The sequence below is a fragment of the Trachinotus anak genome, unplaced genomic scaffold (genome assembly GCF_046630095.1).
Source record: "Trachinotus anak isolate AG129_WGS33_773 ecotype Australia unplaced genomic scaffold, CSIRO_AGI_Tana_v1 ptg000019l, whole genome shotgun sequence".
Classification (NCBI taxonomy): domain Eukaryota; kingdom Metazoa; phylum Chordata; class Actinopteri; order Carangiformes; family Carangidae; genus Trachinotus; species Trachinotus anak.
The window spans coordinates 20,821,927-20,837,077 of NW_027273870.1; the positions used below are offsets into that span (position 1 = coordinate 20,821,927).

Genomic DNA, 15,151 nt, shown 5'->3' on the forward strand with positions numbered 1-15,151 from the left:
ATTCAATCAGAACCCCTTGCCCGACTGTAGAAGAATGATGGCAGTCATAAAAAAGACAAAGATGTTCTGGGGAAAATGGACGGAATGTGTTTTAAGTTGACACAGCAGAATCATTTGTATAGTTTGATAGGTGTTTGGAGATGGCACTGTAACCAGCAACATTAACATCTGTTGTTTAGAAATGTAATGTCAATACACAAAGTATAAGTGCGCACGTTGTAGTAGCTGATTAAATTTACTATGACACAAGGCAGAACTAAATTCCTTAATCAAAGTGAAACCTCTAATTTGATTTAACAATGGACAATATGTAAAGCCTGTAGTTTGTTCATTCTCTACATGAGCTTGTTTGTATAGTATATTAGTTTTTGAGCTGTGCCAGAAATATCTTACCTTCTGCAGCTTTGGCAGTAGTTTTATAATGATCAGTGCTCAGGTTGGCACTTTGTCTTTTATTAACACAAAGTACCTCCTTGGATTGACTTTGCAGTGAAAGCCTCTCTGATGCAGTGTTTGTTTCTTATGGCTCTGGTGCCAGCTCTGCTGTTCGCCTGCTGCTGAAGGAGCTAGTCATTAGCAAGGAAGCTAATATTTCAGCTCATTTAACCACTGTGTATCTTGGTGGTCCCTGCTTTGGCTCTGGATCTGGGCCTCTTTGGAATTGTGGTTTTTGACCCACTCCCTATGGTGAGTTTATTTTGGGGATGTGGGTCACTGCATCCCCAAATCCAACATATGGCCCCAGCATTTCAAGGTGAGGTGGAGTATTTCTCTTCCCAGGATGAAACTTTTTGACATTCTTTGGCAAAGTGCAGTCACCTCTGCTCTGACTAACATGCAGCTGTATAGTGTGCTGCATCCACTCCCACATAACTCCTTTTTTATTTGACTTCAATGATCTGACATTTAGTAGTACTCATAAATTTTTGCAGAGGAACTCTGCCTTTTGGGGTGGAGATTTATTTGTCAACTTTCACAACATTTCACTTTATATTCAGATTTATAGAACCCCTGTGGCTTATCATGTGAGCCTCTGTTGTTGCTCATTGGTACTTCAAGTACATTCCTTCGCAAAGAGTCATCTCGTTTGCATTCACATGTGGCCTGTGTCACTGCTGCGTTTGACTGGGCAGGGCCTAATGCAGTCCATGCAGAACTACGAGATCCAGTACACCAATTTATGATGTGTGTTCCTTGGCTTGTGACATAGACTACACCTATCCAGAGCCTGCCACCGTAGTTTTTTCTGAACTCCTTTTGTTTTACTCTTTGGAGAGGGAATACCTGAAGGATGAGACAGCTGTGTTAATGGTGATAATTGACATAATGTGTCTTTGTTTGCCATGAGTAGGATAACTTTTCTGCATGATGCTCACTTTTGCTTTTTTTATTACTTTGTTAGTGAAAGTAAAAAAACAAAAAAAACAAGCTGTTTTGGGATACAATCACACAGGGACCACTTTATAAACATTCTTCACACCTAAGCCTAGCATTCTGTTCATTCTTTTGTCAAGAAGAAATAGTGAGGGAGAGTACAACATAAATAAAGGGCCGACCTGGCTTGCCTTGCCTAGGGAATGAAATGCTATAGCTGATTATTACAGCTAACTATGATGGGAGGACCACCAGGGTAGTGACAACTGATGTAGCTGCCTCCGGGGTGAGACAAAGGTTTACATATTACACAAGCAATTTAGATGTTTTCTAAACATGTTGCCAAGACAGTGGGAGTTGGCAGCTTCTTCCTTGTTTAGGTTTTCTTTTTTCCTCTTTTACTCTGCCCCTCTAACCCCCACCCCCACCCCCACCCAAGCCTTGAATTTTGCATGGATTTTGTGTAAACCGGGAAAGAGCGAGGGGACAGGGAGCAAAAAGCATGGACTGAAGCACTCTGCACTTTTGTGCTCTCTATGAACTGTGAGTGAGCTAATAAATTCTTTCAGCCACTCAGCGTAGCATTCACGGATATCCCCCAAAGATTACACACACAAATCACTGCACAATGGAGGCCACCGGGAGGGCCTGGGCGTCACAGGGGCCCCCGACCCTGAGGACAAGCGCACATAACCAGGCTGCAGAGAAGACTGGGCAAAGGCGGGGGGTTGTAGAGGAGGTGCAGCTCTACTCAGAGTCAAATGCTTTATAATGGTTGGTAATGGTATATTCAAGGAGGTTGGTGAAGGTGTGAAGTGAAACAGGCTGGGGTAGAAAAAGAAAGAATGAGAGAATAGCAGGGGTGTGAAGGGGAATGTGATGGATAAATAAAAAAAGGGGATTAGAGAGGTTGAAGAATTAAAGAGGGTGGGGGTTGATGGGTGTGTAGGGGTTGCATGTAGTGGTCTTGGTGATGATGAAGATGACCGAGGGGGGTGATTCCAACCCCACACAGCCGAGCAGAAGCCGAGGAGGGACATAATTAACTCCTGGATCTTTTGTGTTTCTCATCTGACTGCAGGGTGGAGATGAAAGGGGCCTGCTAAGCCTGGCATTCCACCCCAATTACAAGAAGAATGGCAAGCTCTACGTCTCCTACACCACCAACCAAGAGCGCTGGGCCATCGGACCACACGACCACATTCTCCGTGTGGTTGAATACACCGTTTCGAGGTAATGAGAGATGTGTGTGCCAAATCTACCTTAAATATGGGTTGCCTAGTGCCTGAACGGACACCAAACCCTCAAATGCCTTACAGTCTACAACGACTGACTTATCCGTTCATCACTGTGGATTATTATAGATTGAACATGTATTTCTTTATGCAGAGTTCACTTTTTTCACTTTTTTTTTTACCAAAAGTTATTATAAGGTACCCATATTACAAAAAATATAGGTAGAAGGCAAAAGGCATTTTGTAATGTGATCAATTGCAGTGATGCATGAAGGTGAGTGAAAATTCTCGCAATCTGCTATTCAGTACGTATTTTCGTTAATCTGCTCATCCCTGAACAGTAGAGAGAGAGAGAGAAACGTTTTGAACACAGAATGCTGGAGGGATCTATATTATTGACTGTTCAAACCAACAACATTGATTAGACACGTTTTTGCCAGACTGCACGTAAATCATAATAAATATGAACACTTCAAGGGTGCACAGAAGGGATTAAGAATGTAGGTCAAACTAACCTCAGTGTTTTGCTGAATGCGCAATGGCCGTTCATTTGCAAGACTCAACTTGATGACAGCTGTGTTTTGCCTTTTGCTGTGTTCACACTCCCTTCACAATGATCCATGATTAAGAAAACAATCTTTTCTCACGAACGTGTTTAAGTCTTACATTTTAATTTGCATAATCACAGTTGTATGTTTGACTTAATGACCTAATTTTAATTATAGTCTTGGCATGCAGTCTTGGTAACTGCAGTGTATAGTCCTTAATTTGAGGGTCCAATTGAGAAATGACAGTTAAAGTATTTGATGGTAGTTTAAGAGAGTACTTTTTTCTTTGGCAAGCTGCTTTTTAAAAATTGCAGGACTACCCAAAATAACACATCATGAAATATTTGTTGCTGATACTGTGAAGCCAAATCCTCACTTTGCACTAGGAATTGTGCAACATTTTGAAGCCTGTGTTACATCTTCAGAGTTCCACCCACTGTCTTTGCCTTAATGGGCCAATGCATAGACTAAATGTCTCCAGACAATAGAGTTTTTTAATTTATTTAATGTTGGATTTTGTTTGGTATGTAATGTCTGCATTTCTTATTCATGCCATGGTATCATTTTACTCATCAACACAATTATTGTTTAAAGTATTTCAAGACTATTAGACTGTGTACTCATTTATAAAATCATGTCTTGCACTGCATATTTCAAACCATTTCATTTCTTCAGTGGCCTTTACACCAATCAAGATACAGTTGTCGGCTCACTGCAGGGCATCCAAAAGCCACTTTGCAAGACCACACTATGGTGTATAGCTTTGAATATTTGCATGAGACCCTATGGAACGATCTCTCTAAAAGCAGAAATACTGTGGACACTCCTTATAGATATTAGTCACTTTGCCATGTAGGAAATGTAATTTTTGCAACATAATGACAGTAACCAAATGACGATGTTTTATGCTTTCCTCAGGAAAAACCCAAACCAAGTGGATACCAGGACAGTTCGGGTGCTAATGGAAGTGGCAGAGCTGCACAGGAAGCACCTAGGAGGCCAACTGCTGTTCAGCCCCGATGGTCTGTTGCATATCATCCTGGGAGATGGCATGATCACCCTGGATGACATGGAGGAAATGGATGGACTCAGGTGAGAACCCAAGTCAGAGGATCATGTACAAATAATTGCATTTCAATTTCCCAAGAGTGAGTCTTTTTCTAGTTAGTACAATTGTGAAGGTTTTTTTTGTTTGTGTGTTTGAATGCAGTGATTTCACAGGGTCTGTCCTAAGGGTAGATGTGGACACTGACTGTTGTACGTCACCCTATTCCATACCGAGGAACAACCCCTACTTCAACAGCACCAACCAGCCACCTGAAATCTTTGCCCATGGATTACATGACCCAGGCAGGTGAGTGAAACATCTGATGAGAAACTTCAGCAACATCATACTGAAGAACTTAACAGCTGTTCCTGGCAAAAAAGTAAAAATTGCAGTTGCTTTCATAAAAATTATCCTAATATGCTGATTATCTCTGTTCTTTGGAAACCATTTTGTAAACTCAGGCTGTTCTTATGTCAACTTGCCACTTTGTAATTGGTTAGTTTCAAGACATCACCTCAGTTTCTCCTGTGTTTATCCCCCGGTATTCTGTACTGTAGGTGTGCAGTGGATCGGCTTCAGACAGACAATGGAAGTCTCCTAATCCTCTGTACAGATGCCAGTGGCAAAAACACATCATCAGGAAGAATACTGGAGATTTCTAAGGGGAAAGATTATGGTGGGTTACAATTTCCTTGAAATTTCACAAAAATGTTCCTAAGATTTACCTCTTTGAAGTCTGGAAGGAGTTCATTGTTTTATGTTAATGTTGCTCATGATAAAAACAACTTGAGTGCAACCTTTGCCTGAGTTTTGTTTGATGGCATTACGTCTTGAGAAAGAAATGAAAATCCATTAACCTCTTGGATAACCTTGCATATTTATTCTGCTGAAAATGACATCTGTTTTTACAAATGTCTTTCATTTTGTAAGAACATGGTGTTTTGGCAACAAGTTCAGAAAACACACCGGATTGAGTGCAGAGACAGTGAAGGTTAAATGTAAAAATGATGTGATCTAGAAAGATTCCCCCCTTGTGGCGAGTAGATTTGCCAAGGGAATGTGAGATTGTGTCCACAAGTAAGATTTAAAGCTGTCAACAACAGTAACTGTCTGGGTGATGTTTTAGCATTGTTGAAAACACAGCTGAGAAGGGCCTATTTCTTCTCACATAGAAAATAATCAATAACACCAGTGCCTTGAGAATGCTTAGCCTACATCTCTTTGCAAAAAAACCAAATTACTGCTATTTGTTCCAAATTACACTGAACTGGTTATCTTTTCAGCAATAAGCATTACTTTGGCAACCCAAATTAGTGCTTCAATCTTGATCTCTCACTCCATTTTAATGCTGGTTCTTGTAACAGACCACCTCTCACTTGGCTTGATACCTGACGTAGCCATTTACCCAAACTCCAAAGTGATTACAGTTGGGAAATGAGCACACCAAGTCTTGGATCATAAATTTTTAAAGCCAGAAAACCTCCATTCATATTTCCCTTTGCCAAGAAAAATGTAATAAAAAAACATGCCATGTTGCCTCAACATCACCCCTACAATTAAAAGATTAATACATTCTCTTCCACAACTGATAAAGACATATTATAGTTATAAGTTGGCTGCCAGGGAAGAAGTCTTTCTTCTTTGTTCTTATAGAAGTGAGTTTCTAATAGCAACCATTATGTCTAATGGACCATTGACAAAATGAAGTAAATATTCCTTAGCTCTTTGATTCACAAACAAAACAACACTTATTATAGACATAAATTATAATAAAAATGATAAAAGCACTTAAGTAAATCAGTTGATTACAACCCTGCAGAATGCAGATTGATGAATATTGTGATTAGTGTATTGGATCTCAATGAGATGGAATATATTGCTTCTATGGTAAAAATGTCTGCTGGTGATGCGTGCAGTGAGAATATGGGAGTAATATGTATAGATGACAAGCAGTTGGATATTAAGAAATCCCTAAATGAGACCTTTTACATCTTTGTTCCTCAGAAAATGAGCCTTCTGTCTATGACCTGCAGTCCAGTGGGGGGGCACCACCTGTGGGAGGCTTCATCTACAGAGGCTGCCAGTCAAGAAGACTGTATGGCAGCTATGTATTTGGGGATAAAAATGGGTGAGTAAGAAAAAGCGCTGACTGTTGAAATAGTACTAATAATAATACAACTGAACAGTACGTTGCTGTATGTTGAAAATCTTCATAGACTCCCCGTGTACCCGTGGGCCCTTCTTTATTTGGACTTTGATACATTGTACTATCTTCATCTAGTGGCTACTGGTGTTCAAGCTCAGTTTATTCATGAGTTATCAGAAACATCTTCATTCTATTTGATATCAACATGTCTCTTCCTTCTCCTCTCACACTGAAAAATGTGTCCTTTGCATCTGCATGTGCCAAAGTAAACATAAGTTCCATGCACGTGGGGGAAAACAAGTTTGTTTTCAGTGCGTGGTCGTTTAATTCTGTGCCTCATTACAATTTGGGGGCATATTGTTGTGGCTAAGCGAAGGCTCCGGCATGATGTTTGTTTTGAAACGAAAAGCCACGGTCTTAAATAACACCATGTGGCACATGAAGATGGGAAGATGGGTCAATGAACCATGTTACAAGAAGTAAAAGTTGTCCTTGTTTCCTGATCTCAATATTAACATGAGATATACTGACAAAGCAGTGGCTGTAGTAATTGACTTATTCTGTGTCTCATTTTCCTCAGTAATTTGCGGATCCTCGAGAAATCTACATTGTCAACATCAAGTGGTGAACAGTGGCAGGAAAAAGCTCTGTGTCTGGGCTCAGCTGGCTCCTGTGGCTCTATGCTCGTGGGGCACATCTTGGGTTTCGGAGAGGATGAACTGGGTTAGTAGGGCATTGATAAGAAACCTTCACAGTCACACAGATTTTCCATATTCTGTCTCCTCTTGGATTCTCAGTCTTGCTTTCCCTGTCTTTCCTTTCTTCCTTTGTTTTGTTCTTCCTCCCTATATTCAGACAAATGACAGCTATGTATTAACATATTTTATGAAGTTTTACAACATGAACCCTTGAAGGCTTGTTGATTTCAAATGATAGATGTCAAAACAATGGAAAAACCATAGCTTAGTCAGTTTGTTGTATATTTATCAGTGGTCCATACATTTACATTATGGTGTGGAATTTTCCACTTGGTTATTTAACCAAGACCTTAACCAATGTAACCTTTTACATCGAAACACAACTGAAAATCTAAGAAAAATGGCAACACCCAGCAGCCAGCAGGAAGTGACATTCAAAACTACAGGGAAACTAATACTTGTTTGACTTAACCTTAATGGCACATTCCCAACAGGATATTAAACAGTATATACTTACTTGTGGATTAATTGTCATTTCCATAAGATAGCAATGATACTCCAATGACCCACCTACGGGCCACCTACAAGGCAGGTGTGTTACTGTTTACATGGGGGCTGCAGCATTAAGATAAGATAGGGTGAGCTGAGGTGAGCGGGTTAATATGATACAGAACATTTTACCAGTTGGACCCCCACCAGACACTCACAGAATTATTAACTGTCAGCTCTGGTGTTTCTGATTACGACGAACACATGATGTGGATCACTCACACAGCCGACAGACATGTTTGATCACAATTCTTGCCAGCTCTTGGAGTTATTATTTGATGAGGTATTTAAAGATTCCTGCATTTGATCATGATTTGCAAGTGGTGCAAGAATCATGGAAGGGGGCAGGAGTGTGTCCCAAAGTATGGGCTCCACAGACACATGTTTACAATTTGTCCCCTTATGGAACTTTCTCGCGGGCTTGTTCCTCATTAAATTATCCGCCTGGTTCCCAGTCATGAGTATCCAATTGTCCCATTAAACTTTTTCTTAAAGTCCTTTGGCAAGTGCAGCATTGCAGAAGCTTTAGCTACACTCATATTCCTCATCTCATTGTATCCTATGTCTTGTCACTTTGTGTCCTTTCCTCATTCTTGCACATGGATATTTACATTTTATTGCACTTATATGTGTCCTTAAGCATTAGGTTAATCACTGGGAAGCACATTATACGGAATGTAATGCAAATCATGCAGATGGATTTTTTTCCATGTGACTTTACTTCTTTTTCAGGCGAAGTCTACATACTGGCAAGCAGTAAAAGCATGGCACAGTCACATAGTGGGAAACTCTACAAGCTGGTGGATCCCAAAAGGTACAATCAAGATATACTATTTTTCTTGGGGTGGTCTGAATGTGTCATATTTAGCTTTTCTGCATCATATTTTTGTAGAGTGTGGTCTTAGGTCCTAGGTAAGTGATCTCTCAGTACTTATACATGCCATCTAATGAGATCTAATTTCATGTTGAATTCATTTTATGGTGAGACTAAGAAAATCTCACATATACTGCATTAAGATCTGACACATGTCACAGCAGTGACGTATTTTCTCTCTCATTTTCCTCCTCAAGTCCTCACTACTTACACATCTCCTTCCCACACACTCAGCATATCACTGTGGCCAGAACCTTAATGCCCTTCAACAAGTCATCACATCACCACCTGCCTTGGCCAAAACAAATGCTGAGCAGTAACTGGAGAATGACCATAGCATTTCAAAATGTTAGTGTAAAGTATTGCTAACAGGAACATCGACTAGCTGGCAGTGTTCACTTTAGTAACTATTGCCTGCTGGTTATTTTCAGAGCATTTGACAGCAGGGTTTGTTCTGCTGAGAGTAAGGAAAACACAAGGGCACCTGTTGTCAAGCAAAGAGACCTCCACTTACTCTATTTAAGCACATGTCGAAACATATGCACATGTTCATACATATAACATAGTACACATTTTATTCGTCATTATGTGGAAGGAGTTTAGCAACACTACTTGCAATACAGGAATTGAATCTTGGAATGGTGCAAACCGGTCTATTCCTGTGTAGTTGAATGCTTATTAGTTAATGTTAAACAACTGGAATGCGCAGGGAATATGCGCGTGAGTGCAACTTCATAATTCAAATGTTTGTGTGTGTATGTGGCACTGTGTCATAATACTTACCATATGTATCACAGTATTAGAAATCATTCTGATAGTGATGGATCTGTAAACTGTTTGTGCAAAGCCAAGTACATGTGAAAAACATTTGTCACTCAAAACCAGAAAATATGCAGACAGGCCATGAATTCATCCCACATGATACAGGATAGATGTATATGCTTTTCTGTCTGATATATTACCCTGGCAGTAAAGGAATCATTGCAAACATAAGCAGACTTTGTAATTCAACCCAATTGCTTCTACGGTTTCAAGCTGAACACCCCATATTTCTGCCTATCTTCTTATCAGGGCTTTTGTAGGAAGTTGAGAAAGTAAGATCCTGCAGGGTTAGGGCTGTCTGCTCAGGTCAGTACATGTCCAACTTTGAACTAACTGAATGTACAGGAAAAGTCCCAAATGAATATATTTAATATTTCTTTAGGCTGGGTCAGATTTGATTAAGAAAGGCAGATAAAGTCAGAGATGCAGACTCAGAGAGAGCAAATTTGCATGCCTCAGAATAACAATAGAAATGAATCCGCAGCTGATTATTCCTGGGTGACGACAGTGCCACCCAGGCATTAGCACAATTAATTACACTGCAGATGTTTCAAAGGGGCCCTGGTGGCTCGCTCCGTATTTATGTTTTCTGGCATGGCCACTGGACGCATTTCTCCCAAAGAACAATTCTTTCCACCATCAACTGGACTTGTTTAGTCTGTGCGGACCCTGTGGTGTTGGATTCTTGACTCCTAATACATTCTGGCTTTGTTATTAGGATCTAGTTACAGGGAGGATGGAGAGGGGGTGACAGGGGGGAGTAAATGGGGTAGCTAACGTGTCTGACCTCAGCGCGTTATCAAGTCTGGTGGTCTTTCCTTTTTCTCTTGCATACTGCAGGGACATCTGGACCCTACAGTGCTCTCAGAAAGAGTTTTGTTTTAGAGTATGGTGGTTTTTGTGGTCCAGTATAGCATCTAGCACTGTGTTTTGATCAACTGTGTGTTTGGGAACATAGAGGGGGAAAAGAGGAACTGTTAGGGAGAGCGGTAAAGGCTTACAGGGAAACATCAGCCATAAAATCCCTCAGCAGTGTTTGTGTAAACATGTCCTGGCCAGATGACTTCATTTCTAGGTATTTGTTTGTCAGTTGGAGTACCCCTCCAATAATAAATAGGCCACCATGCATTTTGAAACAGGCTGAATGTGTGTGGCGTGAGCGTGTATGAGAGAGACAGAGAGACAGAGAGCAAGACACAGCTTGTTTGTGGTATAGCAGTGGGATAGAAATATTTCCACTCATATTATCTCTATATGATGACCTTAAGATGTGTTTAAAGGCTCTGAAGAATTAGTAACTGGACCTTTGAGTTTAGATTCTGTTCTGTTGATCCCAAATGTTGAGAATGGGCAAGGCAAGTTTTTCCAAAGCACTTTAAATAAGACATAAAAAGGCTTTAAGACAAGATAAAATATTATTTAAAGAGTAAAATATGTAGACAAAGTAATGTCGGATTGAGACACAATGTAATATTTAAGGTTTTATATCTTTGTTGCTTATTTTCTTTTGCTTTTCAAAGATCTTACTTCCTGTATGAGCCAAAAAAAGTAATTGAACAAAGCAGTAGCCCTCAAACTGAGTGAAACCTGAGTTTCATTGTGCTTTTCTCTGCTCATATACTGTAGGCAGCTATTCATTGGCAAGTTTGGCTGCTTTTCAACCCCACTGAGTCTGCATTTAATAACATAATTATTTATACAGTGAGAGCATTATATTTATGCCAAGAACAAATAATGCTAGAAAGATGCCTTTCTTTTTGAGAAAAGAAACAAACTAACAAACAACAGGATGATATTATGATACAGCACAAGACAGGGATTTGTTTCAGTCCCTCTGTGTATATACAACACACAATGGGAACCGTTTAATAAAGTTACGTGTTTTTCATATCATAATTCAAAAGCATAAATTGCCCTCCATCCATGCAAGACAGAATCAACCTTGCTCTTACAGTTGGTACTTGGCAATAGCTTAATCGTAACATATAGAGCCAGACCTCCTGCTGATTTCTGGTGTAAAACACAGTTTGCCTTTCTGTTTGTTAAAGCCCCTCTCCACAGAGAAGAGGGTAAAGCTGTATTATGACGGACTTTTCACACAATCAGGTTTTGTCAGCTGCAGGCTGGACTGATTGAATTACATCGAGCAGAGACCTTAAAAAGACACTGAACTTTGTATAGGGTCCTGGGACCTCTTTTTATGAACTACATTAGCCATGGAAGTCACAAATCACTGGATGTGCAGGGGAAGGAGACCGCGGGTGCTCGTTTGTGGATATATTTATCTGTATGTGTGCCTCTGTGTTACTGTGTGGGTGGTGGGTACACGCGAACATGCACATCTGTGAGCCTGTGTGAGCGTGTGGTACGCTAGCTCCCAGCACGCTGCAGAAAAAAGCCTTTTCTTTATTTTCCTATCCCTCCTAAATCTTCCTGCATCTCTGCTGTGGTCCTCCCCTTGACAAAGCTGCTTGCCAGTCCCACTGAATAGCCCTGGCTCCTACAATACACAGTAAATTTCTTGCACAATTAAAACAGGGAATGAAGCTACAAAAGAAGCCCCCAAACAATGGAGTCGGATGACAAAACAGCAAAAGAGACCACACTGGGCCGTTTGATTAAGCTATTGTTAGTGCGCACAATGTACACCACTCCACAGCCCTTTTCTCACATATACCTCATGTCAATCAAATAGGCCCTGTGAGCCAACAAGCTAAACACACACAAACACACACACAGTAAAACATAATAATCAAACAGATTAGGAACAAATTTTAGCAGAGCATCCACCCTGCTCTGATGGTGCAGACCTGAATGGACGTCAGTGTTAAGATATGTTAATGTTTAGCTGATGTGAGGGCAGAAGAGAAGGCAGATTTTACCACAGAACGACGGTCTTAACCTTCATCAATCTTCCTATGTCTCTCTCATCGTTGCAGTCATTCCTGGATTTGTACGCTCAGCTTGCTTTCCTCTCTAGTTTCATTTTAACTATGGCATGATCTGCAATTTATTTATCTGAATTTTGTCATCATCATCATCTGTGTGAGCACTGTCGCCCTTCTCCCACTCCCTCGCTCTCACACATACACCACCCCTCCCAAAGTTGATAAATTCCCACAGTGGCTGTTGACCCAGCTGCCTTTGTCAAGTGGCGCTACCAGCAGGTGCTGTTTTCACAGCCACCCTGGCAGTCGTACAAACTGTTTAGTAGCGCTGCTGACCCCTGCCTGCTATTAACAGTGTTAGCTACAGACCCCCCAATCCTCCAGGGACTCTTACTCTTTCTCTCTCTCCCTCTTTTTCTGTTTGCTTCCCTCCTTCGCTCTTTTTTAACTACATGCAGCCTGCAACAACAAAAGCCAGTGTGGATGGAGTCTGGAGTTGGGTGCTGATGGGAGCATGGGAATCAACCTCCCACCCTCCCCACCCTCCAAATTTAAAGCAACTTTAATGCACACACACACACACACACACACACACACACACACACACACACACACACAGTCGCAGTATTGTCACTGCCATCAGTCAGTGTGTCTGTCACAGCATTTGCAACACATTTTCTAAACTGGGAAGTAAACACTGACTCAGTTAAATAAAAGTCCACCAACTGACAGATTTTTACTTGAAGCTGAAGTCTGTATCTTTCCACACAGTCCAACCTGTACAGTAGGTAAAACAAAAATAATATTTACTGCACTAGTGAAGGTCAGAACAGATGCGACTCAGCTGAATAAAGAGAGCATCTAGGAGTGAATTCACAGTCAACTCAACTACCCAGATGGATGTAATACGGTTAATTTAAGACATTGCCGATTTCAGTGTAATAGTACCCTGGTTGGAGATCGTAAGCTCCACCTGGTTTTGGTTTCTACTGCTGATTGAGCATTTGTTCTCCAGAGGAGAGCAGTGAGGTCTGTTCTGCCATGGACTAAGCATTGCGTGTGTGTGTGTACTCACTAGTACATATACACACACACACACACACACACACACGCACACACACACACACACACACACACACTGATGTCACTATTCATGATCTCTGCCCTCATACCAACACCAATCCACAGGACTTTAGTCACAATGCCTGTGTTTAAAAGTGTGTGAGTGTGTATCCTTTAATGCCCACAAATAGTGTTGCCCTGTTGGCTTTTTACCTCAGTACAACAGAACTGTTTGCACATCTACAGTTCTATATTTCTCCCGCTCGCTTTCACAAACGCACACACAGACAAATGTTTGTGGCCAGTGGGCAACAGGCAGTAACCCACACTTCACATTTGAACTTGATTACGCACCCACTGTATTATTTCCAGATTTGTAGAGCGTGATATGAAATAATTCTGTTTCAGCCCATTTGCTGATGTGCGTGTCTGGATGTTTGTCTTAATATGGAACCATCACAATATGTCTCTTTGGTGTTCAGACTTTACGCATGTGGTGTGGAGATGTGTGTGTTTGTGTGTGTCTGCATTTTCCAAATCATGTTTATATCTGCAGGAGCCCTGTGTTAACCCTTTTTCCTTGTTTGGTTCTTGAAGCAGGGAGAATCTAAGGAAAACAAAATAATAAAAATGCCACACTTAGCACGGGTATTGTCCTAGCTGTGTCTTTAATTCAATCTTAGACAGTAGATTCACACTTGGAGTGGTATGAAAAGTGTTAGACAGATGATATTTTCTACAGTATCTCTGCATATTATTGTCTTGTATGAATGTTTAAGTGTTGGATTTTTTTATTTTTGACGTTATTTTTAAAAAGTTATGAATGGATTCTGCACACAACTTTGTGGAAACTGTGTTGATCTGCCAAATGAGAACTGATGCTTTGTGTAGCCCCTCAATGAAAGTTTAAACTTATAACCAGACTCATGAAACATAGTGCGCCTAAAAGAGGACATAAGAAGAAGTAAACTATCCTGACCCAATCAAAGAACCTGTGGATGCCGGAGGACTCATTTCTGTTTTAGACGTAATGACCGAGTTGAGATACAGTATAACCACACACACCCTTACTGTGCACTTTGCGTGACTTTCATAAATCAATGCGACCCTGTTTATATATAATTATTTTCAGTACAGTCATTGTTATTGGATGTAAGCTCAACATTTAACCTAATTTAAAAATAATGAGGGAATGACTTAAGCCTGCAACCTTAGAGCCAAAGATCTCAATTTTTTGTATTCCCGCTCTACTAGACAACTAGAATGAAACACAACAGGGAGGGATTATAAATAATAAGCACTGGAATAATCATACTTAATAATCGTTATAAACAATAAGTATTCTAATAATAATTAAATATTCTCATGTCACCCACTGACTCATCTCAACATGATTGGCTGAGTAGCATCATGTCGCTAGTGCCGTAAAGGCTAGAAAAGCTGTGCTGTTTAGAATAGAAACACTCATCAAAATTTAATGATTACTGGTCATTTATAGGTTATAGGTTCAGATCCTTGCCCTGCTATTAGTGACCTCTGCATCTGTGACCTCAGCATTGAGTGTTAATATTGAATTTATGGCTGGAATTTGTCACCACGGCGTGTGATACTTGCATCCATCACATACTGACTTTCCCTCCTTCTTTTTAACAACTGTTGCAGGCCCCATGCCCCTAAGGAGTGCCAGCGTCAGGTGGAGCCTCCGGAGCTGCTGATGACAGCTTGTTCTAGACACTGTAAGAACGGACACTGCACTCCGACTGGCAAGTGCTGCTGCAGCCCTGGCTGGGAGGGACCCTTCTGCCGAGTTGGTGAGTACCTTTTAGGAGATTTGCATCTGCTGCTTTCAGAGTAGTATCATCTGGACAAACATTCATGTGTTGCTCCTTTCCAGATGGGTAAATGAG

General features: G+C 40.8%; 1 protein-coding gene across 2 annotated transcripts in view; it reads left to right on the plus strand.

Moving 5' to 3' along the window:
* Nucleotides 1-15,151, plus strand: part of hhip (hedgehog interacting protein) — a 33,137-nt gene that overhangs the window by 15,216 nt on the left and 2,770 nt on the right. For both annotated transcript variants that reach the window (XM_071503576.1, XM_071503577.1), the window contains exons 5-12: nt 2,456-2,607; nt 4,076-4,249; nt 4,368-4,511; nt 4,763-4,881; nt 6,210-6,333; nt 6,932-7,074; nt 8,331-8,412; nt 14,907-15,055. In XM_071503576.1, coding sequence (XP_071359677.1) covers nt 2,456-2,607; nt 4,076-4,249; nt 4,368-4,511; nt 4,763-4,881; nt 6,210-6,333; nt 6,932-7,074; nt 8,331-8,412; nt 14,907-15,055 — 1,087 coding nt within the window. The remainder of the gene's footprint in view (nt 1-2,455; nt 2,608-4,075; nt 4,250-4,367; nt 4,512-4,762; nt 4,882-6,209; nt 6,334-6,931; nt 7,075-8,330; nt 8,413-14,906; nt 15,056-15,151) is intronic.